The sequence below is a fragment of the Leptodactylus fuscus genome, chromosome 1, assembly GCF_031893055.1.
Source record: "Leptodactylus fuscus isolate aLepFus1 chromosome 1, aLepFus1.hap2, whole genome shotgun sequence".
NCBI classification, from domain to species: domain Eukaryota; kingdom Metazoa; phylum Chordata; class Amphibia; order Anura; family Leptodactylidae; genus Leptodactylus; species Leptodactylus fuscus.
Genome location: NC_134265.1, coordinates 211,299,806 through 211,326,296, shown reverse-complemented (window position 1 = coordinate 211,326,296; position 26,491 = coordinate 211,299,806). Strand labels below are relative to the sequence as shown.

Genomic DNA, 26,491 nt, shown 5'->3' with positions numbered 1-26,491 from the left:
AAACACTGCGTTTCGGACCCTCACGCCCTTTTTCAAGTACATAAACTGGTTAAAAAGACCAAAAAAAAACAAAACAATATTCAGATAAAGGATACACAGAACAATTAAAAACAATATTCCAAATGGACAAACAAAAAAAATATTGTATGAAATAAAAAAACAAAACTACTAATAAATTACCGTATATACTCGAGTATAAGCCAACCCCCCTAATTTTACCACAAAAAACTGGGAAAACTTATTGACTCGAGTATAAGCCTAGGGGGAAAATGCAGCAGCTACTGGAAAATTTCAAAAATTAAAATGGTCGGAGTTTTTGGGTGCAGTAGTTGCTGGGTGCTGGGAAAATGGAGGGGGTGTTTTGGTTGTCTGTCTGCCCCTTCCCTGAGCTTGAGGACTGGGTTTTTTCCCCCCACTTGGAATTCAGCCTGGCGAAATATAGGGTATCTGCAGTACTCCTATTAACCCCTTCCCAACGGAACAGCACTGCAGATCCCCTATATTTAGCCTGGCTATAGTCAGACTGAATTCCAAGGGGGGGAAAGAGTCTCAGGGAAGGGGCAGTTAGACAACTTTTTTTCTAGCTACGGCGTGTACCGTACAGGAAGAATATTTTTATAGATTGGTAGAGCGGGTGTTTTCGGACACAGGGATACCTAATGTGTATGTGTTTCACAGTATTACTTTTATATGTGTTCTAGGGAAAGGGGGGGTGATTTGAATTTTTTATACTCTATTTTTTTACTTTTTTTTTTTTTTTTTTTTTTTTGCATTTATTAGACCCTCTAGGGGTCTTGAAACCCAGGGGGTCTGATCACTAATGCAATGCATTACAATGCTAATGCATTGCAATACATTGCAAAAATCATCATTTCTTTTGCAGGCTGCATAGAGCAGCCTGCAAAAGAAAAGCACTGCAGCTGGGGGAGCCTTTACAGAGGAGCTGAGGGGAATCCCCGGCTGCTGGAGCTGAAGGGGAACTGTGTTCAGTCACCTGCAAAAGCGATGAGGGGAATCCCCAGCAGACTCGGCTGCCTGGATTTCCCCTCAGCGCTTCTGCTGGCCTTAGTTTCCCTACAAATCCGACAGCCAAGGTCTTCAGGTCTGCGCTCCTGCCGGGGATCTCTCTTTCAGCTCCGGATTTCTTCCTTCAGGTACGTGCTCCTGCCGGGGATCCCCCCCTTCAGCTCCGGCGGCCGGGGATCTCCCTCAGCGCTTCAGGGCAGCATTTGAGAGAGCGGTTGCGTCCGCTCTCTCCAGGGGAATGGCGGCGAGTGCCACTTCCCCGCAGTTAAGGGCATCTCCACTGTAACTCTGCCATTACCACTGTAAGAGTTACAGTGGAGGTGCCGATTCTAATGGCGACCGCTCTGGAACAGAGCGGTCGCCATTATAGCTACAGACTACGCAGATACTGTAGTTACAGCCTGGCATCCAGACACCGGGGCGATGTTGTTATTTCAAACTACAGAAGTACTTACGGTACTTCTGCTAGAAGGCCCCGGTACTTCTGCCAGGAGCATGGGGCGATGTTGCGGCCCGGCACCCGCCTCCGTGTCTGTATGCCGGGTCTGTAACTACGGTATTACCGTAATGACCCGAATATAAGCCGAGGCAGACTTTTTCAGCCCAAAAACTGGGCTGAAAAACTCGGCTTATACTCGAGTATATACGGTATTATTCCAGACATTAAATAGGCTAATATAAATCCAGATTATAGAAATGGAATACAAAAAAAAAATAGGGTAAAATGTCCAACACTTTGACAGCCCAATAACTAAAAAAAAATTAGATATACCCATTCAGTTATATAGTCATTTAGAGCGTCCCTATGGACACACCATGAGATACCGACAACCAAACAAGTATAACAGCTAATAGTCAAGGTACATTAGCGTCATACTAGAAACCAAAAACCTTTGACCAAAGAAGATGGTTTGGTTTACTTTAATCCACAGATAGCATAGAATAGACCAGCTTTCTATGACAGAAAGTGTCAGATTAAAAGCGGTGCTGCTTTCAACTATTTGAAGCGACCACTCGATCTACATCCAGGGGTGGTTCTTTCCTGTTGTTGGGATTCCCCGAGTGTTATGTGCTTCACATTGGGACACATGGCATAGACGCACATGCGTATTGAATGTTATTTTTCTATATTTCCGGTTTTCATCTAGTGGGCGGAGTTGTGGGGCGTCATGCGTCTCAGGATGGAACGCACAATGCTCCTGCGCATGTGTTATTGGGCATTATATCGCTCGGTTTTTCTATGCTTCATATATTAGTGTGTCCATATGCAAATAGTCGCACTAGACCACTGACTTTCACATGTACCATAAATAAATTAGTTTAAATAATTTGCAAAAGGAGTGATTATGTCTAACCCTGTGACATCAAAAGGATACATGTCGGTATCTCATGGTGTGTCCATAGGGACGCTCTAAATGACTATATAAATGAATGGGTATATCTATTATATATATATATTTTTAGTTATTGGGCTTTCAAAGTGTTGGACATTTTACCCTTTGGTTTGTTTTTTGTGTATGTGTATATATATATATATATATATATATATATATATATATACACACACACACACACACACACACACACACACATATATATATTTGGGTCAACTTTTGGCCTTTATTTCATTTCTATAATCTGGATTTATATTAGCCTATTTAATGTCTGGAATAATAATTTATTAGTAGTTTTGTTTTTTGATTTTATTCAATATTTTTTTGTTTGTCCATTTGGAATATTGTTTTTAATTGTTCTGTGTATCCTTTACCTGAATATTGTTTTTTGGTCTTAACCAGTTTATGCACTTGGAAAAAGGCATGAGGGCCCGAAACGCAGTGTTTTAGTGTTGTGCACCTTTTTAACCAATAAATTCTACTGTGACCTTGAGCGCGGTCTATTGCCTTCTTCATATCATTCTCTTTCTCAGTTGTTCCCTGATCGGAGCTCTTTGGATGTGCTGCTCCCTCCATCTATATACAAATAAAAAATTTCTTTACGTGGTTGTGAACGGTTCACAACCACATTTGGGTCACTATTACCATATATTTTGGATATCCTTCATTTTGGTTTCCACAAATATCTACACTACAGTCATGGCCAAACGTTTTGGGAATGATACAAATATTAATTTCTACAAAGTCTACTGCTTCAGTTTTTCTAATGGCAATTTGCATATACTCCAGAATGTTATAAAGAGTGATCAGCTTAATAGCAATTACTTGGAAAGTCAATATTTGCCTAGAAAATGAACTTTATCCCCCAAAAACACATTTCAACATCATTGCAGCCCTGCCTTAAAAAGGACCAGCTAACATCGTTTCAGTGTTTGCTCCATTAACACAGGTGTGGGTGTTGATGAGGACAGGGCTGGAGATCAATCTGTCATGATTAAGTAAGAATGACACCACTGGACACTGTAAAAGGAGGCTGGTGCTTGGCATCATTGTTTCTCTTCTGTTAACCATGGTTATCTCTAAAGAAACACGTGCAGTCATCATGGCACTGCACAAAAATGGCCCAACAGGGAAGAGTATCACAGCTAGAAAGATTGCACCTCAGTCAATCTATCGCATCACCAAGGACTTCAAGGAGAAAAGTTCCATTGTTGGCAAAAAGGCTCCAGGGTGCCCAAGAAAGAAGAGCAAGCACCAGGACCATCTCTTAAAAGTGTTTCGGCTGTGGGATCGGGCTACCAGCAGTGCAGAGCTTGCAGAGCCTGCAAAAGGTACAGGGAGTGGACTGCTGAGGACTGGGGTAAAGTCATTTTCTCTGATAAATCCCCTTTTCGATTGTTTGGGACATCTGGAAAACAGCTTATTCGGAGAAGACGAGGTGAGCGCTACCACCAGTCTTGTCTCATGCCAACTGTAAGGCATCCTGAAACCATTCATGTGTGGGGTTGCTTCTCAGCCAAGGGAATCAGCTCTCTCACAGTCTTGCCTAAAAACACAGCCATGAATAAAGAATGGTACCAGAATGTCCTCCAAGATCAACTTCTCCCAACCGTCCAAGAGCAGTTTGGCGATCAACAATGCCTTTTCCAGCATGATGGAGCACCTTGCCATAAAGCAAAGGTGATAACTAAATGGCTCAGGGAACAAAACATAGAGATTTTGGGTCCATGGCCTTGAAACTCCCCAGATCTTAATCCCATTGAGAACTTGTGGTCAATCATCAAGAGACGGGTGTACAAACAAAAACCTACAAATTCTGACAAAATGCAAGCATTGATTGTGCAAGAATGGACTGCTATCAGTCAGGATTTGGTCCAGAAGTTGATTGAGAGCATGCCAGGGAGAATTGCAGAGGTCCTGAAGAAGAAGGGTCAACACTGCAAATATTGACTTGCTGCATTAACTCATTCTGTCAATATAAGCTTTTATTACTCATAATATGATTGCAATCATATTTCTGTATGTGATAAAAACATCTGACAAACACACAAAAACCAGAGGCCAGCAGATCATGTGAAAATATAATATTTGTGTCATTCTCAAAACTTTTGGCCATGACTGTAGAAGTCTGCTCGGTGTCTTCTCTTTTTTTGTTTTGAGTATTTAAATGAATGGGACATTTAGGTGACGATCCCCCCCACCTTTACAAATGGACAAGTACTGGGGTGGGGTTCCTCTAACAATACAAAGGACAGGTACTGTCGGGAAGAGGGTGTTTCTCACAGTGGGCAGATATCGGTGACGGCATATATCTAGCCGTTGGGCACATACCGGGAAAGTCAACAGTGCACCGAATTCAGTGCACTGTTTTCTTTCTAGCTGTATATAAAAACGCATAGTCATGAGGACATGAAAGGTCCTCTTTAAATACTAGATATTTCATCACCTAACCTCATACGCTTACCTCCAGTATATTCTTCGCAATGTAGCCTGTGGCTGTTGGGCCAATTCATTCTACTCAGTCTTGTGCACACCCTTCACTCAGGCTGCACTTAATCTCTTGAACAGACAGAGGTAACACACAAACTTTAAAAAGGTAAAGGGTTCGTACAGTATATACAAAGTGCCAAAAATGTGAACGTAGCTCCACTGTGCTTGCATGACTAACACTCCATTCACAGGTAGACTACTTTAGGGGGGACTTTGTTGCCCGTTCTCTTGATTGCTGGGGGAACCTGCTTTTGTCAGGTATGACCACAGTACCTGAAGGATTCAGTTTACTTTTGGTTTTCTTTCTCCCCTTAAAACAGCTCCAGCACCATGAGGTCACAGGAGCCGTTTGGTTGCTATTGCACCTGTGAGCCTTCTGAAGGTTCCCAGATGTGGTTTTGCTTTTAAATATCCTTAACAGCACAACTCCTTTAACCCCTTCCCATCATCCACCATAATAGTAATTTGCTACCTGCTGGCATACCACTGTACCACCATGGCTGAAGCATGGTTCGCACACAGGAACTGGTTATAGACTGCTGACACTAGCCTCTAACAGCCCCAGTAGGAGTTTGGGGGGGGGGGGGGGGGGGACTGACACCTATAATAACAGACATTAACTGAGGGTTTGTTCACATCTGCTCCCAATCTCCATCTGTCGGGTTTCCGTCCTCTGCAGACAGAAGACGGAAACCTGAAAGACAGTGTCCGGCTGTGAGCGCAGGGGAGCGTTTTGTGATCTCCGCAGCGAAACAGTTTCGCTACGGAGAGCACAAAACGCCCCCCGGCGCTCACAGACGGACAGTTTCCAAACCCATTCAAATGAATGGGTTTGAAAACTGACTGCAGGTTTCCGTCTCCTGCCCATTTTCGGGCAGGAAACAGAAACCTGCATAACGGAAACCGGGGCTCAGATGTGAACCCGGCCTGACACTAACTGATGTTAATGTATCAGTGTGATTTTTTTTTTTTCTTTTTTTTTTAAACTGATCCATTTGAAGAATCGGTTAAAAAAAAAAAACAGACACATTAGTATCAGTTGGTGTCAGCATCAGTTAGTGTCAGTTTTTTATAGTTTTTTGGGTTTTTTTTTTTTTTTGCTGTTTATGCTTTCGGAGCATGCGCAGAAAATAGACACAAAACAACAGACAGCAACTGATGGCTATCAGTAAAGTGGCGTTCAAACTGCTGCTGCTGTCCACCCCGGGGTGTCCATGGTAAACCCCAGGGAAACTGGACAGCAGACTGCTTGCGAGCGGTCGGCTTTAAAACCCACTCATTTGAATGGGGTTTTTAAAAGTGACCGCCGTGAGCATTTTCAGCCTCTCTGTCTAGTCTCCGTTTTTTTTCCGCAAACACAAAATCCTACATGGAGGACTTTGTGTCCGCAGAATAAAAAACGACACCAGGTGGAGAGGCTGAAAACGCTCACGGGCGGTCATCTTTGAATCCATTCAAAATTAATGGGTGTTAAAGCCAACCGCTCGCAAGCAGTCTGCTGTCCGGTTTCCCCAGGCTTTACAACGGACACCCCAGGGCGGACAGCAGCGGCAGTTTGAACGCTGCTTTACTGTCCGTTATATGCCCGTTGCCCATAGACCTCAATGTTAAAAAAATAAAAATAAAATAAAAAAACAAAAAAGGGACACTTGCTCTCCGTTTTTCCAAACGGACAGAAAAGTCCTGCATGTAGGATTTTTTGTCCGCTTGAAAAAACAGACATGGTTGTAAACACTAAAGGACAAAAACAGACAAAGGATACAAAATAAAATTCTATTAAAATGAACGGAAGTTAGAAACGATCCAGCTAGTGTCCGTTGCTAAAAACTTGTATGGACAATAGCCACAAACACTACTGAGCGGACACCAACGGTAGTATGAATGTCCCCTAACAGGTTACTTATGCTATACACCGCTCGGTAAAAAATGTATAATGTTAAAAAGCAATGCCAGGTTTGGTTTTTTTCCATTCCACCAAAGTGTTAAAAACTTTACACGTGGACAAAATTGTTGGTACCCCTCGTTTAATGAAAGAAAAACCCACAATGGTCACAGAAATAACTTGAATCTGACAAGCGTAATATGAAACAGGCCTGGACAGAAATGATGGTTTCCTTAACTTAATATTTTGTGGCACAGCCTTTTGAGGCAATCACTGCAATCAAACCATTCCTGTAACTGTCAATGAGACTTCTGCACCTCTCAAAAGGTATTTTGGCCGACTCCTCATGAGCAAACTGCTCCAGGTGTCTCAGGTTTGAAAGGTGCCTTTTCCAGATGCCATGTTTCAGCTCCTTCCAAAGATATTCAGTGGGATTTAGGTCAGGGCTCATAAAAGGCCACTTCAGTATAGTCCAATGTTTTCCTCTTAGCCATTCTTGGGTGTTTTTAGCTGTGTATTTTGGGTCATTATCCTGTTGCAAGACCCATGACCTGTGACTGAGACAAGCTTTCTGACACTGGGCAGCACATTTCTCTCTAGAATCCCTTGATAGTCTTAAGATTTCATTGTACCCTGCACAGATTCAAGACACCCTGTGCCAGATGCAGCAAAGCCAGGAACCTTCATTGCCCGCTAACTGCTACTCTGTATCTGTCCTGATAACTTTTATGGTAGATCTTATAGTGCATATTATAAAAGGGATGACATGCGTAGTATGGGGACTTGGGGAGGCAAACATTGATTGACACAAACATATCTTTCAGAAGTATCCTGTTGCTGCAGTGGGCCTGGGTGGGTTCAGGGCAAGTTCACACAGGGTTTTTTGGTCCGGAACCTGAGGGCACTCCGCTCCGGATTAGACCTAATGAATGGGCCTAGTCAGGAGGAGGGAGTGTCTTCAGGCTGAATTGCGAGGTGAATTGGCCTGAAGAATGACCATGTCGCTTTTTTCTGGGAGCTAGAAGAAACTGCTCCAGGAAATAAAAACCTGAGCAGCTCCCATTGATTTCAATGGGAGCTGTCTTTTTGGTCAGGATTGAGGTGGATACAGCCTCAATATCCTGACCAAAAAACCCCGTGTGAACTTACCCTCATAGTATCACTTGCTGTATTCCTCACATGCACAGGGAGTCAGCCTATATTGGTTCATAAAGTATCCCCTTTGACTGTAGGGATAGAGGTCGTAAATTTATCATGTCAATATTTTGGTAGTCATACATATTCCACTACCTATTTAGGTGGAGGAAAAACAAAACAAACAAAAAAACAACACGTTTATGCTGGCCTCTCCTATAGTCCCAAGTTCCAGTGCTTATAGTGGGAGATTTCAACAACTACCCACATCTATACTGGGACAAATCTCACACTGGCTCTATTGATGTGGCTGCACAGCCTACATCTCTGGCAGGGATCCTTCAGGAGATAGACTTGCTACAAGTCCACCTAGCCTACGCAGAGGATATACTCTTGTTATTTAATGACCCACCACTCTCTCTCCTAAATTGCCCTAGCCATTTGTGACAAGAGTGTTCAGTGGAAAGTTAGAAGTTATTTATCACACTAGAAGTGCTTCTGACCAATCCCCTTTGCAGGTATGAGTGAAAACGAGCCCACAAAATGGAGATTGAAACAGTCTGGCTAAGACTGGTGGGAGATGTAGCCAGTGGTAAGGAAACTGTATATTTTAATATATTCACTCAGTTGTGTACTTCTAATGGTGACCTGCTACAAAATGAGGACATTTTCAATGTCTTTCACACCTTATATACCCAAATTATACCTCTTTAGGTCTACAGGATATTGAAGTGCCTTTGAAGATCTAATTCCCCATGTCGTCACCAATGGATAGGAGATTGTTGAAGCATCTTTAGATACTTGAGGAGCTGGAAGAGACACTTCAGACTGTTCCCACTGAAAAAGGCACCAGTGGCCAACGGCCTTCTGGGCAAATTACATAAAATGTACAGTGATAGTTAAGAGTTGTGGCAGAAGTCAGTTTTGGAACAAGCACTTGCACAAAGGGCTCTTCCTGGCTCAGAGGGAGACAATAATAGTATTGATGCCTAAACTGGGTAAAGATCCAGTACTCCTACAGGCCCAATTCCCTTCTGCCAGTAAACAAATTACTTTCTTTCTTAAAGGCCATCATAGAGGTGGTTTGAAGGACAAAACAGGATTTATGCCCAGTCTACAGCGGTTAGCCTCCGGAGACTTTTTAAATATGCAGAAGGAAGCACGAGACTAGGGTGTTCCACAGCATCGATTAGCCGATTACCTATGGAAGTTATTGACCAAGATTACGTTTGGACCCAGTTATCTAACATGCAGTTGTTATACACAAATCCAATGATTTTAGTGCTGCAAATGGTTAACTACCTGGCAGCATTGCACTGGGAAGGGAAACTAGGCAGGGATACCCTCTGTCACCCCCCCACCCCCCTCCTCCATTTTCTATTGAGCCCATAGCATGTTTGGTATGCCACTAGAGATTTCACATGTGGAAAGAGGAACAAGCTTTGCTTTATACAGCTACCTCATTACATCTGGGTAATCTGGAGCTGTCCCTAAGACTGGCAGTTGATATTATACAGTAGCCTGAGCAACGGTCGGGGCTTTGGATCAATTGGAACAAATCTGTCAACATGATTGATCCTTTGCCTCCTGGCATGTGTATGGCACATACCCAGATTCAGGTAGTACCAGTTTAAGTAGCTCAGAATTACAGTAACTACAAAAGTAAAACAATTATTTATTTATTTTTTATAAGATTGAACGTTTTCCATTTGTAGGACAGATTAAGGACCAAAATAACAAAATGGTGTCACATGCCAAAGTCAATGGTTGGGAACTTCAATCTCATTAAAATGGTACTAATGCCTAAACTGTTGCACATTTTGCATTATGCCACAAAGTGGATCCTGCTACACTATTTTAATAGGATTGATACATTTGTTATTTGATTTGGAAGGGGGGAAAAAAAACAAAACAAAAACAAAAAAAACAAACACCCACTAGGGTTAGATTAGAATGTTTAAAAAGAGCTAATGACGAGGGAGGATTGGCACTACCGAATCCATGATTGTTTTTTACAGCACAACTGCAACATTTGAGAGGATGGGGACAACTCAACAACTTAAATGAGGCAGGAAGGGGCATTGAAGGGGTCCCTGTGAGTTCTACCATTTACTATGTTCTAAACAGGGTGTGGGCTGGATCTGAGTGATCACTGCCTGATGCTGCACCTTCATTAGAACAGAGGTAAGGCTTAATTGGGCTTGTCAGGGAACAAGACAGAATTCCACTTTTCCAGAATATGTTATTTTAGAGAAAACAATCGTCTTTCTCACCAATTTCTACAAGTTCCTACAATTCAGACATTTTTCAGACACCAAAAACGCATTTGCAGTACCTTAGAGAAGAACAATGGAATCCCAAAATAAATGGCAATGATGGAAACTACAACCCTCACAGATATTTAAAAACATTTTTCCAATAGTTTGTGTTTGTATAAAATGTTTCATTTTCAAAAAGAATAAAAAGTACCCAATTTAATTATGACAATTTCTTCAGGGTGCAACAATACCTCATTTGTAATCATAAACTGCTGTTTGGTCACATGGCAGAGTTCAGAAGCATACAACCATGGACTTGGAAGCAGAAAAGAAAATTACAGCAAAGTCATATGCAGAGCCCCTGATGTACCAGATATTGAAACCCCCCCTTCCCCAAAGAAGAGCCAAACAGCTCCCATAAGTGTAATCATCTGCTACTACAGCATTACAGAGCAAACTGCAGTGAAACACAAAATGTTAAGAGTTATTCTCTAAAGTTACAAAAATTACACTTTTTTTAATAAATTGAGTTATATTCATGTCGGGAAGATATTATTGCCCTCCAATATGTTGTAATCTCAATGTATAGGGATCCCAGTGTATACCACCAACAGAAAGTTATATAAAATGGTAGAAAAGAAAAAGGACAGAAGTAGGGTTCCGTGATATGAGAGGTGTGTCAAAACTTAAGTTTTTAATTTTTAATTCTTCTTCTAATAAAAGTTAATTCCAAAATTTATACACACACACACGCACACACACACAGTGTGTGTGTGTGGGGGGGGGGGGGGGAGTATTTAGTCAGCCACTAATTGTGCAAGTTCTCCTACTTAAAGAGATGAGAGAGGCCTGTAATTAACATCATAGGTAAACCTCAACTAAGAAAATATGAGAAATCCAGAAAATCACTGATTTGGAAAGAATTTATTTGCAAGTTATGGTGGAAAATAAGTATTTGGTCAAAAAAGCAAGATTTCTGGCTCACAGACCTGTAACTTCTTTAAGAGGCTCCTCTGTCCTCCACTCATTAGCTGTAGTAATGGCATCTGTTTGAACTTATCAGTATAAAATACACCTGTCCACACCCTCAACAGGTCAGACTCCAAACTCCACTATGGTGAAGACCAAAGAGCTGTCGAAGGACACCAGAAACAAAACTGTAGCCCTGCACCAGGCTGGGAAGACTGATTCTGCAATAGGCAAGCAGCTTGGTGTGAAGAAACCAATTGTGGGGGCAATAATTAGAAAATGGAAGACATACAAGACCACCAAATCTCCTTCAATCTGGGGCTCCACGCAAGATCTCACCCATTGGGGTCAAAATGATCATAAGAAAGGGGCCACACGGTGGCTCAGTGGTTAGCACTGCAGCCTTGCAGCACTGGAGTCCTGGTGTTCAAATCCCGCCAAGGGCATAAAACCATCTGCAAGGAGTTTGTATGTTCTCCCCGTGTTTGCATGGATTTCCAACCCATATTCCAAAAAACATATTGATAGGGAAAAATGTACATTGTGAGCTCTATGTGGGGCTCACAATCTACAAAAAAAAAAAAAAAAAAAAAAAAAAAAAAAAAAGATCATAAGAACGGTGAGGAAAATCCCAGAACTACACGGGGGGACCTAGTGAATGACCTGCAGAGAGCTGGGACCAACGTAACAAAGGCTGCCATCAGTAACACACTACGCCGCCAGGGACTCAGATCCTGCAGTGCCAGAAGTGTCCCCCTGTTTAAGCCAGTCCATGTCCGGGCCCGTCTGAAGTTTGCTAGAGAGCATTTGGATGATCCAGAACAGTATTGGGAGAATGTCATATGGTCAGATGAAACCAAAGTAGAACTGTTTGGTAGAAACACAACTCGTCGTGTTTGGTGGAAAAAGAATGCTGAGGGCGGGTTAACACCTGCGCCCGGTCTCCGCTTTGTGGGTTTCAGTCTTCTGCCCAAGAAACTGGACAGGAGACGAAAACCCAGCAGTCAGTGTCCACCCGGGAGCGTCTCCTGGTCTCCGCGGCAAAAAAGTTTTTTGGTTTTTTTTTTTTAACCGGACACAAAGTCCTGCATATCCGATAAATTTTTTTAAAAAAAAACCACGCAAAAGACAGAAACCTGCAAATTGGATACCAGGCACAGGTGTGAACCCGCCCTAAGCTGCATCCAAAGAACACCATACCTACTGTGAAGCATGGGGGGGGGGTGGCAACATCATGCTTTGGGGCTGTTTCTCTGCAAAGGGACCAGGACGACTGCACCGTTTACATAAAAGAATGAATGGGGCCATGTATAGTGAGGTTTTTAATGCAAACCTCCTTCCATCAGCAAAGGCATTGAAGATTAAACACGGCCGGGTCTTTCAGCATGACAATGATCCCAAGGACACCGCCAGGGCAACGAAGGAGTGGCTTCATAAGAAGCATTTCAAGGTCTTGGAGTGGCCTAGCCAGTCTCCAGATCTCAAGCCTATAGAAACCCTTTGGAGGGAGTTGAAAGTCCGTGTTGCTCTAAAGGAGATCTGCATGGAGTAATGGGCCAACATACCAGCAACAGTGTGTGCCAACCTTGTGAAGACTTACAGAAAACGTTTGACCTCTGTCACTTCCAAAAAAGGATATATGAGAGATGAGCGAGTACTATTCGAAACTCCCGTTTCAAATAGCACACACCCATAGAAATGAATAGACACAGCCGGCACATAGGGGGTTAGGCGGCCGGCCGCTTCCATTCATTCTTATGGGTGCGTGCTATTCAAAACGGCCGTTTCGAATAGTACTCGCTCATCTTTAATACATAACGAAGTACTGAGATGAACTTTTGTTATTGACTAAATACTTATTTGCCACCATAATTTGCAAATAAATTCTTTCCAAATCAGACAATATGATTTTCTGGATTTGGTTTTCTCATTTTGTCTCTCATATTTGAGGTCCACATATGATGTCATTTACAGGCCTCCTCTTTTTAAGTGGGGGAACTTGCACAATTGGTAGCTGACTAAATACTTTTTTTTTTTACCCCCACTGTATCTGCAAGATTAAAAAAGGCATGTACCCAACAATACATGGTCGCTGCGGGAATTTATTGTAAGTGTCCCAATGTATCACCAAGAGGAATTGACATTCAGTGTTAATTGTGTTATAATCACTGACAAATCATGGATCATATATAGAAAGTCAGATGGAGTTTTTCTTCCATTCCTTTCCCGATATTTTTATGTAGTATTACAATTACAATATATTGCTCAATTCAGTCGGAGAGGGCTTTGATTTGTATAAATATATATAGCTACCGGCAATGAATGAAAAGCAGTTGTATAGAATGCCTAGGCATTGTATAGAATGCCTGGTGTTTTTAGGCAATGTATGAAATGTGAGAACCATTAAATACTTTCCCTAGGCATTGAATAGAATACCTAGGCATTCTATAGAATGACAAATGCCATTTAGGGAAAATATGAAAAAAAAATAGAATGAGAGTACCTTTCTGCTGGTGTTTTTCTGGCAAGAACGGTTCCCAAAAGGTAGATGTACAGTTCAATATGATGACGTGTAAAAGTGTGTTTTGTATTTAGTTTAAAATTCTTTCAACATTCTATCACATCCTCCGTGTCCAATAGCCCAATATCATGACGTGTAATGTTTTTGTACTTGCTTGAAAGTTTATTTCATGTCCTTCTCCAACACTACAGCTTGTTCCTCCTCCCCCTCCATTTTTATGGACACTCACAAACACCCAACTAATTCTAAGCCTGAGGCAGCGCGTGCAGGTTCAAAATCTAAATCTTTCTCTAACCCCGAGGCAGCAACTGTCGTATCGGGCTGGCTGGTTCAAAGTAATGTGTCTTGATTGCCGGAATGAAGCGCTATCGGAGATGTGCTAGTGCCTTGCTGGAACAAACTAAGTGATCAGAGATGTCACCTATTTCATACTTTGCCGCTTTCTCATTTGGCATTCTATAGAATGCCTAGGCAATTGTGAAATTATGAATCATTTCATACAATGCCGGCTAGTTTTCGGATTTCATACATTGCCAGTAACAGACAGATATACACACACACTTTACTATGTAAACATACAGCTATTTCAAGGAGGACTATGTATTTAGGGACCTCAGTTATAATATTACTGATCAGCATGGTGTAATAACCAAACAGTTACCTCACTCACCAGAAATAATGATGATTTTTAGCCATCTTGCCTCACAAAATATGGTATGATCAAAAAGTCACTTGTCCCCCAAAACAGAATAAAAAAAAGCACCATTCACCACCCCCATAAAAAAACACAAAAAAAACACACACACACACACACACACACACACACACACACACACACACACACACACACACACACTCTATAAGCCCTCTGCCAACATTCTACCTAAAAATGTGACCTCTCTAGGATGGCGATGCAAAAATCAGTTGATTTGTCCCAAAATTAGTAACTCACACAACCTACAACCTACGAAATAAAGGTAACATGTTAAATTTAAAAATGTAAAAATGCCAATTTTTTGTGGGGTTTTTATCCAAAGAGTTGTTAACCCCTTCCCAAGATCTGCCGTAATAGTACACCGGATGTTGTGTATTTAAATATGGCAGCCTGCAATGATCACAGCATTAACCCCTTCTATGCCTTAGTCAAAGCTGACCAAGGAGACATTTTACCGGTGGATCGCTGACATCTGGAGAAAGCTCCGGGGCCAGCATCCCGTTATCATGACACCTGGGAGCCTTTTGAAGGCTCACAGGCCTGTAATTACTTTCTATGGAGGGCTGCTCTCTGCAGCCCACAATAGAAGCACTGATAATTTACAATGCATTAGCATTGTAATGCATTGCATAAGTGATCAGATCCCTAGGGGGTCTAATAAATGCAATATAAAATAACCAGATCAATAATCACAGGGACGTTATCTGAAAAAATAATGGAACCCATGGAAGCCCCACGGAGAAGACACAGTATAGCCATTCCCAAAGAACTCAAAGAAATGCTCCACCAGGTCTGGTGGAAAAATTTTTTGTATATTTCACACACACTGCTAAGGTGGAGTCACTGTGACTAACGTGTCTTCTCTGGAAAAGATTAAAGTAGTATTCCCTCTCATGGATCTTATCTAAACTGCTAATTTATGTAAATTCGAGAGTTTTCCTAAATATATGGTTTTAGAAATGCTGCTTTGTTTAACTGCTATATCAAGTTATTTCTCACAACGCAATAAGTTCCCTTGATTCCTGGTCTGTTATTTGATCTATGGACAGATGAAGTGATTCACTCAGAGCTTATCTCCTGCTCTTAACATTTTGCTGATAAGGGCTCAGACATTTTTTTTAAAAAAAAAACAAAAAAAAACAACAAACATTTAAGTCATTCTGAAAGACGACAATTTTTTTTCTCACCGTTACCATTTTGGGTACATATAACTTTTAGATTATTTTGTTAATTTTGTTGTGAGGCAAGTTGATCAATCAGCAATGTTTGTATTATTTTGGGGCGTTAATTTTCGCTGCGTTATCTTGATATTGTTACACAAGTCACTTTCATTTTCTATATTTTACTACTGCTACATATTAAGGCTACATGTAAAAAGCAGCTCAGTCACAAAAAAAAGGGTTAGCACAGAGCTAAATTGCTTTAGCTGGAACGGGACTGCAGGAAGCTAAAATAGGCAACAGTACATCCCATTGATCCACTATATTGAATGTAAATGGAGGCCCTCGCTTTATCTGTCCCAGATCATATTAAACTTGGGCAAAATGCCAATCCCTCTCTGCCAGTCCCTCCACTGGCTACCTATAGCCCAGCGAATTGAGTTCAAGCTACTAACGCTAACATACAAAGCCATCCACAACCTGTCCCCTCCATATATCTCTGAACTAATCTCCTGCTACCCGCCCACACGTAACCTCAGATCCTCCAATGACCTCCTACTCCGCTCTGCTCTCATCCGCTCCTCACACAACCGTCTCCAAGATTTCTCCCGTGCATCCCCCATACTCTGGAACTCCTTACCAAGACACATAAGACTGACCCCCACAATCACAGGCTTCAAGAAGGCCCTGAAGACTCACCTATTCAGGAAGGCCTACAACCTCCGATAACACTAATCACCACAGCACCATCTGTACAGTCTCCCCCTCTCCTTCTGTCTCTACCCCCTTCCCCCATAGATTGTAAGCCCTCGCAGGCAGGGCCCTCTACCCCACTGTGCCAGTCGGTCATTGTTAGTATTATATCCACCTGTATACTCTGTGTATTGTATGTAACCCCCAAATTGTATGTAACCCCCAAATGTAAAACACCATGGAATTAATGGTGCTATATAAATAAATAATAAATAATATTAAAAATGATATTCCTTCTCAATAGCCTATACTTATAGGTGCATGCAGTGGGCCTGATCCTCTAAGTTATTCTAAACTACTCAATTCTGTTATCAGTTGCTTCATATGGGCAAACTCTAGACACAAGCTTAGCCTGAACACTCTACAGAGACTTAGACCTAAGACATCAGGGCCCTTCCCATTTCACCCATACTTCCAGGCTAGCCAACTTAGCTTTTTTAGTCGATGAACAAGAAGAGTCAATTAATCATCCACGGAATACTATTTAGAACCTCACTTGGGCCTTAGTACACTATGGCCAGTATTGTAAAGTCCACCTCAGTTTCCCCATTGCCTCCTTTTATTTAATAAAGCTGTGAGTATGAAGAGCTGCTAAGGGAATACCTCCATGGCAAAACTCTAGGTTTCCCCACTTGCAAACAAACCATCGTAGTCCCACAATGTACTTAATACTGGGTGACCTATATCATGATAATGCTCAAATCCTAATCCTAATTGCAAGATGCTTACCAACTGCCTCATTCTATAAAGCTCTCTAACTGCTAATGAGTGCAAAATCACAGCAGTTCTATTGCATGCTACATAGAGAAGCCTGCTATAAAAACTATTGAATGACAGGCCTGGGAGCCTTCAAACGGGATGATACCCAGTAAAACAGCGCCTCAGTCAGCTTTGACCGGGGGGTTAATGCTGACAAGGCACCTGGCAGCTATGGCGGCCGCCTGGCTCCGCCATCTTTAAACACTCGGCATCTGCTGTACTCTTACAGTGGATGTTGGGAAAAGGTTAATATTAAAAATAAAAATGTTTCCTTGTATGTCAAACATTTGAATACTTTTGTTTTAATTAAGTAGCTATGTTGATATTTATGGTGTGACCATTCCTGATAGGCATTATATTTATTTTTTTGGGAGGGATGTTCGATGTTTATGATAACTACTATATGAGAATTGTTGGTCAATAATTTCAGCCCTGTACACACATCTACTGGGAAGCAAACTAGAATCCATGCAACTTGCAGTAAAAGAGAACAACCCCATGATTTCTCAGCAGAATACTGGGAGGAAGCTCTGCAATTGCCATTATATGTATACCCAGCTATTAGACGAATTATACTTTGTACACAAATACTACTTGTCTCCAGTGCATTTAAACAACATAGGGCAGCATGGTGGCTCAGTGGTTACCACTGGAGCCTTAGAGCACTGGAGTCCTCTGTTCAAATCCTGCCAAGGACAAGATCTGCAAGAAGTTTGTATGAAAAATATATATACACACACTCTTAAAATGGACTACTCAAATATCTGACTTTACAAAGACCCATAAAATTCAACATACCGCATTAAGTAGAGTTGGCGACACACAACTGTCTGCATCTATCTGTTTTCTAGATGGAACTTCAGGGGAACTGGCTGAAACTGGAGAACTATTTGAAGAAAATGCAGCAGGACTATCTTCTGCAGAGATGTCTTGGTCTTCTGTGACTGCTTGCACTGGAGACATTCGTAATGAAGCATCTTCAAATGCTGTTCCTGAAGATACCTCCGTGGAGTGAGAGGATAATCTCTGAATATCAGTTATCTGTGACTCTATGCAGCTATGTTCAGCACTACTTATACCTGGACTGTCATGATGACTGATATCATCATGAGCTGTTATTGCAGAGTTCAGCGTGGCACAAACTGAAACCGTTTCTATTGTTGGTAAGGACTGAGCTATTACATTTGACTGAATCGGGTCTCGACTGTCTCCATTTGAGTCTTCTGTTAAGTCAATAGTGATGCTAGGAGTCACAAGGCAAGTTGCTTTTGCTTTCCTAATATAATTGTCCAACGGTCCCCTACCATTAACAGCTTTAGGGAGAGGACTCAACTGTGCAGTTTCCGAGCCATTCTCCATATTCTCAAGAGAAATATCAACTGGACATACTTTATTATGTGACACACTCTGTTTCTTTCCTTCTAAAAGGTCTTCTTTGGGCACAGGATTCAGACGTTTGAAGGGTAATCGAGCTGAAATAGTACATAAATTTTAGAGTTAATCTTTCTCTACAATTTACAAGTATGAAGTTTTCGATGGGTCATCTTTTTAACCACACTACTCTTACTACAAATCCCCTGAAACCAACCAAAACACAGAATATGGTTAAATACCTTGTACCATCTTCTTTGAAGCATACGTAGATGAGGATTTAACTGCAAAAACAATGGTAAAACAAAGTTAAGACTTTAAATACATCGTCAACACTTCCATGCTTTACTGCCTCTTAATTGTACCTTACAAGAAGCAGCCTAGGGGAAAAAAAAAAACCCTAACGCAAAAGCATTAATACACCTTGTCAAAAAACAGGCTCCTATGTTAAAAAAAAATATCTGAAAATACCCCATTATACTTACCTTTCTGTGAGACAGCGCACTTCTCCATCGCTGCTCTGTTCTCTGCAGCAATGATCCACCTCTACTGCAAATGTGGAAGCTGCGCAGTAGAGGTGGATTATCAGCAGGAGTGCACAGAGTAGCACTGGGAGAAGCGGCAGCAGTCAGAAAAGAAGGAGGAGACATCCCCCAGGAAGACGTATGGAGGGCAAGTATAATTGGGTGGACTAGGGGGGACAGCAGGGAAGTAGTAGTGGCAATCTGTTTCCGGAAATAGGGAAACGGATAGTCACTACATAATCAGAAAATGTCCCGCCCAAGGGATATAGGTAATATACATTTTTGATTAGTTAGATTAGTGCAGGGATTTCGAGTAATCCCAGACAGCCCATTTAATGAAGCTAGGTGTGGTGGGAAACAAATTATTGAGACTTTCCTAAAGTGTGGCTCCTCCCCCACGACTTTATAAAGACACAGGAGCACAGTGAAAACATTGTTGTCTTCGTATTTTTTTGGCAGGATTGACATTGTATTGAATTCATTGGGAACCACTTACTGTCATGGATGACAGCAATTTGGGGATCTAATTTCTCATAATATGTTCCCTTTATACCTGCCCCTCCCCCCAAACATAATCAAATATCACTACTGTGTTACAGAGCACATTACAGTGATAAACAACATACCTTTGATAGGTAATGTCACTTTCGTAGATTTGCAAAAAAACAACAACTTGTAAATTAAACAGTTGGTGCAAGGGTACATGTATTTAAGTCTTTAGAGCACTGTTCTGGTACCCTACTATCTGGTGCCTGTACTACCCCATGAAGTGAATTGATCTCCTCGCTGCTAGGATATCACTTATCCCATCTGAGCAGAAAGAGCAGTGCTAAGAGGAATGAAGACCCACCTCTAGAGCACTAACTCTCTCCTTTGTTTAAGACGTCAAAATCATTTTTCACCATACCTACAGAAGTGACCTGAGAGATTTACAAAATTAATTTCCAAACAGAATTGTAAAATCATTTCTTAGGCATCTTAAAATAGCACTCCCATGCCTGCATTGCCCTGTCCACACACTGCAGATGCTATAAATCTGAAAGGCTGCAGGTCCGTCAGAGTGCAGTCAGGGATCGTTCACATCTGCCCCCGGGGTCTCTGTTATGCAGGTTTCCGTTTCCTGTCCAGGGAAACCTGCAGGCATTTTTCAAACCCATTCAAATGAATGGGTTTGAAAAGTGTCTGGCCGTGAGCGCCAGTGAGCATTTTGGGCTCTCCGTAGCGAAACGGTTTTTAAAAAAATTTTTTTATTTAACCAGACACAAAGTCCTGCCTGTCAGGTTTAAAAAAAAACAATTTCGCCCGGAGAGCCCAAAACGCTCACAAGGCGCTCACGGCCGGACAGGGTCTGACAGGTTTCCGTCTTCTGAACCCAGCGTAAGCAGAGCTGCCACATGTCTGTGTTTTCAGTAATGGTAATTGAGGAGCAAGTTAACAGAAGCTGTACTCCGTTAATGCGACTGAAAACACTGTGTGGCTGCACAATATAGCCGTATCCCAGTGACGAGGAAATGGTTAACAAGAGCTCTTTCACAACCTCTGGCGCTGGTGGTGAATTCAACGCACCGTCAGCTTTGATTATACATGCCTAGGTGTCAGAGAGATCAGTGCCATTAGATACTACTCAGTGTCATCATTGGTCTATGAGGAAGGCCCCACCCTCTTCAATAGCCTGTCAGGGGAAGGGGGACGGGCACGTTCCTCACAGATCAGCAATGACATTGAGAAGTAGAGCCCGCCCCTCTGACAGTGGAGGGATAATCTGTGCCGAAAATAAATAGTACAGATATCTACGGCAGCCAGGCACATACAACCAAAGCAGTAAGGCACAGATTTCAGTAAATTGCACCTTTTTGAGGTATTTTTCTTCTCTACATGTCATTTATGAAGCATCTGTGCCTTTGCTCAGATGTTCTGCTGCTCTCGCCACTTTCGCTTTTTGGTGAGAATAGGAGATGTGGCTTAAACACCGGTTTCTCAGAATGCCCAGTCCCCAAACTTATAAGGATATTTTTCCCAAAGGGTGAACATCGTAGCAGAAAGAAAAACAAAAAGCGCCAAACTGCCATTTTGAATAAAAAGTGATCAAAGCAATAGACCAGTGGTTCTTAACTTTGTTTGAGGTACCGAACCCATGATTTTTTTTCCAAATTCAAGACATAGGTATGTGTTTTTTTTACTGGTACACAAAATGAACCGTTCAAATGGCCTAGAGTTCGATCGAACCCTGCTTAAGAACCACTGCAATAGACATTCCCCAATAGTATAACTAAAAAGTACACCTGGTCCAGCCAAAAAAAAAAGTTGCCTTGTTGCAAAACCATATGGTTTTCATGTTATTAAATATTTTACCACTTTTCTTGTTTCAAATTTTTTTTTCCCCCATTTACCTCCATTAAAACCTAGGTGTGTCTTATACTCTGAAAAATACGAAATGGCCAAAAAAAAACCCCAAGAAGATTATAAATAACCCCCAATGCGTTTTCGTGTTTGAACTGTGACTGACTGCCTGACGCTAGGTTCACACTAACGCCCGGAGTCCGTTCTCAGCTTTCCATCTTCTGCATGCAGAAGACTGAAAGCTGTCAGACCGGGTCCGGCCGTGTGCTCCGGTGAGCGTTTTATGCTCTTCGCAGCTAAACCGTTTTTTTTTTGTTTTTTTTTAAACCGGACAGAGTACTGCATGTCTGACTGTGTCCGATTTTAAAAAACCGGTTTCGCGGCGGAGAGCATAAAACGCTCACCGGCACTCATGGCCAGACATCTTTCAAACCCATTCAAATGAATGGGCATGAAAGAGTCCTGCAGGTTTCCATCTCCTGCTCAGTTTTGTGCAGGAAATGGAAACCTGCATGAACGGAGACTGGGCGCAGATGTGAACGAGCCCTGAGCTGTGGACAGGACATAGATTCTGTTAACCTGTTCCCAGTGGCAGATAAAAGGTTAGCAGAAGCAGCAGCTGCATGTGATCCATATAATTGTGCCACTATGTGTCCTACTCTGTCTATTGTTCAGTTGTTACACAATTTCATTAAATAAAATTCCAATATCACATGATTTGCAAAGTAAAAATCATGGTTGTGATGCAACTATTCACTTACACTGGCGAAAGGGTTCAGAGGTTGCCCACAGACGTTGTGGACAAAACTAATGTGTAGTCCCCAAATGAAAACTGTAGGCAAGGATGGTGTTAAAATAATTTAAAACAAAACAATTGAGGTTGGCTACATCATTGCTTCACAGGTTCCAGGTCCTCTGCAGCAATGATGAAGTCAGGCACCTGAATATAACCACTGAGGCCAGTAATTGGCAACAGAAACGTGGGGGTGATGGCGGAATCTATTTTTTTTTAATGTGTCTGCCATTGATTTTCACTTGGGGTCCAAGCTTTTACATAAATGTAGCATTATCTTTCTTCACTGTAAGTCAATCATAGGACAAGGAAGTCTACATAGCATATAACTCCTTCTGGTGCCAGTTTAGTAATTTCTCAACACCTTGATTTCGGTCCCATTACTATTGGCGACATTTCTCTCATCACTGAGTGGTGAGGAATGCCCACCTTCACAGTAAAAGTCGATAGAAGGGTACCATCAGGGGAGCATTCATCACCACCACGATTATGCTGAGCTGTGAGATCACACCCTCATAGTGCAGATATATTGGTAGCTGAAACTAAGGCTAGGTTCATATCTGTGTTTGGGTTACCTTAGGAAACTGGTGGACCCCATAGACCAGTGATGGCGAACCTATGGCACGCGTGCCAGAGAGGGCACGCAGAGCCCCCTCTGCTGGCACGCGTGCTGTCGCCCTGATCGCTCACTAATGGCGAATCCGATGCAGGATTCCCCGTTAGTGAGCGATCGCTGCCTTCAGCTGGTTGTGCAAATGCGTATCCAGCTGAAAGCTGTCAGTGTAGCTCAGTGTAGGCCACGCGTACTACGCGGCCTACACTGACTACAGAGTGTGACCTCTGAACAAGCGCGGGCGTGATGACGTAAGTCATCAGCGCGCGCAGTGAACAGAAGAGAGAACACCCGGCAGCTCTTCAGGTAACTATATTGTGTTTGTTTGCACTGTCAGGGGAGGGGGGCAACGGTGGACATTTCATGTTGTGTAGGAGGGGGCTACTGTAGACTTTCATGCTGTGTGGGTAGGGGGCTACTGTGGACCATTTTATGCTGTATGGGAGGGGGCTACTGTGGACCTTTCATGTTGTGTGGGAGGGGGCTACTGTGGACCATTTTATGCTGCTACTGTGGATCTTTCATGCTCTGTGGGAGGGGGCTACTGTGGACCAGTTCATGTTGTGTGGGAGGGGGCTACTGTGGACCATTTCATGCTGTGTGGGAGGGGGCTACTGTGGACCATTTCATGCTGTGTGGGAGGGGGCTACTGTGGACCATTTCATGCTGTGTGGGAGGGGGCTACTGTGGACCATTTCATGTTGTGTGGGAGGGGGCTACTGTGGACCATTTCATGTTGTGTAGGAGGGGGCTACTGTGGACCATTTCATGTTGTGTGGGAGGGGGCTACTGTGGACCATTTCATGTTGTGTGGGAGGGGGCTACTGTGGACCATTTCATGTTGTGTGGGAGGGGGCTACTGTGGACCAGTTCATGTTGTGTGGGAGGGGGCTACTGTGGACCAGTTCATGTTGTGTGGGAGGGGGCTACTGTGGACCAGTTCATGCTGTGTGGGAGGGGGCTACTGTGGACCAGTTCATGCTGTGTGGGAGGGGGCTACTGTGGAGTATACAGGTATAATCCTGTGTGGGGGCCACTGTGGGCCAGATTGTACTGTGTGGGGGGCCACTGAGGGGCAGATTGTACTGTGTGGGGGGGCCACTGAGGGGCAGATTGTACTGTGTGGGGTCCCCTCTATGTATATCACACAGTATTTGTTTTATAGCAGACGTGAAATTAGTACAGGATGTAATAACATTGCACGGTAACTATAAAACAGATCCTGTGCGATGTAAATAGTGAAAATTAATTGTTTAAAAGTACAGAATGCAGAGACCTTTACCTTTCAGTACAAGATCTGTAAAGCCCCAGTCACATGACTGTAATTTGTGGGTCCGCAATTGTGGACCCACAGAGTTTTAAGGTTAAATTGCCGTGTTGGCACTCCGTGATAATTTATTTGGTTTTGGGTTGCAGTTTAGGCACTCGGTCTCAAAAAGGTTCGCCATCACTGCCATAGACTATAATGGGGCCCCTGTGGTTTCTGCGTGAAAAATGCAGAGAGAAAAGTGCTACTTGCAGCACTTTTCTCTCCGCATTTTTCATGCAAAGAGAAAAGTGCTACTTGCAGCACTTTTCTCTCCACATTTTTCATGCAGTGAGGGGAACAGAATCCCCGAGCACAGATGTGAGGTTCAGTAACCTAACAGCAACATGGCACATACCTGCAAAGCTACCAATGTGCTGAATTCAGCACTGTGTCAGCTTTACAGCAGGAGCATCATCGCTGGGCGGTGAGGAATGCTCCCCTGATAGTACCCAATTGTGGATATATGATGGCACATATTAGAAGACATGAAAGATCCTTTTAAGGCTGGGGCCCCATGTAATGTGAACATCACGATTTGCCCGCAGCATTTTACAGTCAGGGCAAGTGGATGGAATTCTACCGACTCCCATGCCCACTTTGCGGGAAAAACTACGCTGCAGACACGCCACAATTTCCAAAATCCGATGCGGTTTTGGAAATCACTGCATGTCAATAATACCTACAGAAATGCCAGAAGATTCCCCATAGGTATAATTGAAACAGAAAGGCCGCAGAGGAAACCTCTGAGAACTTTCTGTCTAAAGCACTGGAAGAACAACCGCAATGTGTTCCCGCCTCGGTTTTCCCTACAGTGCTTTTCTGCTGTGGAACACCATGTCTCAACCTAAAAGGGTTATTCAGGCAAAAATGGACAACCTTTCTAATGTTTATATCTGCTTGGGACAGGGGGGGGGGAGACACCTCACCTGTCTCTGATGCTCCGTGCTGAAGCCACTTAATGGCCTTAGTGGTCACGTGACGAATGAGGCCAATCAGTGAAGGGCCTGGATGTCAGTGTGACATCACGGGTCCTCTTCCTGAGACCACAGATTAGCATGTGACCGCTGAGGCCAATCAGCAGCTTCAGCACAACTCTGGAAGGCGTAGGAGGACACCACAGCAACAGGGACAGGTGAGTATGCACCTTTAAAGTGACACACACTTGTAAAATAACTTAAAGAGGTTATCCAAGATAAAGGCCATGAGGGGGAAAGAATAAAAAAACAAAACTCACCTGTCCCAATGCTCCAGTGTCCTCCCATCGTAGTCTGGTCCTGCTCCTCAGCGAGAAGTTCCACAAAAGAAAGAACTGCCAAGTTGCAGGACCAAACAGTGCTGGGAGGACCAGGGACAGATGAGGATGTGGTTTGTTTGTTTTTTACCTCCTCCAGCCTTATTGAAAAACAACCCCTTTAATGTAACAATATACATCTTTAGAAAAAACTGAAACACTTTGTTCAAACCAGTCAATACTCTATAGATTGGCAGTCACTTTACAAGGCTATAAAGGAAAGGGGTACAAGCATACGCCAAAGTAATCCTGACAGAATGTGTCTGCGCCATAAAGCATGCGTCTTGACGCAGAATAGGCTCACAAAGGAATACAAAGCTCCTTTTAAAGTGGAGCAGCGCCAAAATAATCAGGAGCACATAAACCTATGGAGTCATGTCATTACGGGGGGGAAGAGTAACGTGTTCGGCTCTGAACAACCAGAGCTGTGGAGCTGTAGGAGGCCGAGCACTTACATTTTTCTAGAATAAGCCTGCTGAGGAGAAAGCGAGCGCTAGCAAATACCTGTCAGACGTTGCTGCATTTTCTGCCCTGTCTCTTCTGTTCCCCTTGCTCCATTACCAGACATTTTCACGACGAATCGTTTGGGAACAAGGTTGTCCCCTATTCCCCCTCAGCTTTCTCCCTTCCGGCCGCTTCTCCCCGCGCGATTGAGCTTGGCGGGAAGTTTTCAGCTGCAGTCCATCCCCTGATGCTGGCAGGCGAACTAGGAGTCACGTGACAGTTGACGTCTTGACGCTGCCAATGAACTAGGCTCTTAGTATAATCCTGTAGGAGGATTGGCGATACAGCTTTGTTCGTGCTTATTGGCTCTGCTCGCGTCCAGATCCTCTCAGCTGACCTGAAGAAACATTTGTTTGGGGACATAGAGGCGAACATAGCTTCAGGGGGTTCAGCAGTAGCTACTTCTATCAGGCCCTGGAGCCTAAGGGGGCCCAAACACTCATAGTAAATGAGGCTCCCGATACAAGCTTTTTACTGGGACGCAGAAGCTTCAGGTTACACCTCTGTTGGGGTAGAGTCTGCACCTGAAAAACAAACGCAGCACTGTGATCAGTTGCTACTGTTATGAACCTCCATTGCTCTCATCTGTCACAAGATGAGAGCAAAGAACAGTAACAGCACCAGGATAAACTTCACGTTTTGATCATCATTTTTTGAAGAGTACCTTTCATGTTCTCATGCACAT

General features: G+C 43.0%; 1 protein-coding gene across 1 annotated transcript in view; it reads right to left on the bottom strand.

The window, feature by feature from the left end:
• CHAF1A (chromatin assembly factor 1 subunit A) overlaps positions 1-26,047 on the bottom strand; it is an 84,629-nt gene extending 58,582 nt beyond the window's left edge. Inside the window, exons 1-3 of the mRNA XM_075283012.1 lie at positions 25,807-26,047; positions 18,675-18,716; positions 17,860-18,533 (exon numbers count right to left, since the gene is read on the bottom strand). Coding sequence (XP_075139113.1) covers positions 17,860-18,533; positions 18,675-18,716; positions 25,807-25,870 — 780 coding nt within the window. The 5' untranslated portion in view covers positions 25,871-26,047. The remainder of the gene's footprint in view (positions 1-17,859; positions 18,534-18,674; positions 18,717-25,806) is intronic.
• Positions 26,048-26,491: the final 444 nt, after the last annotated feature.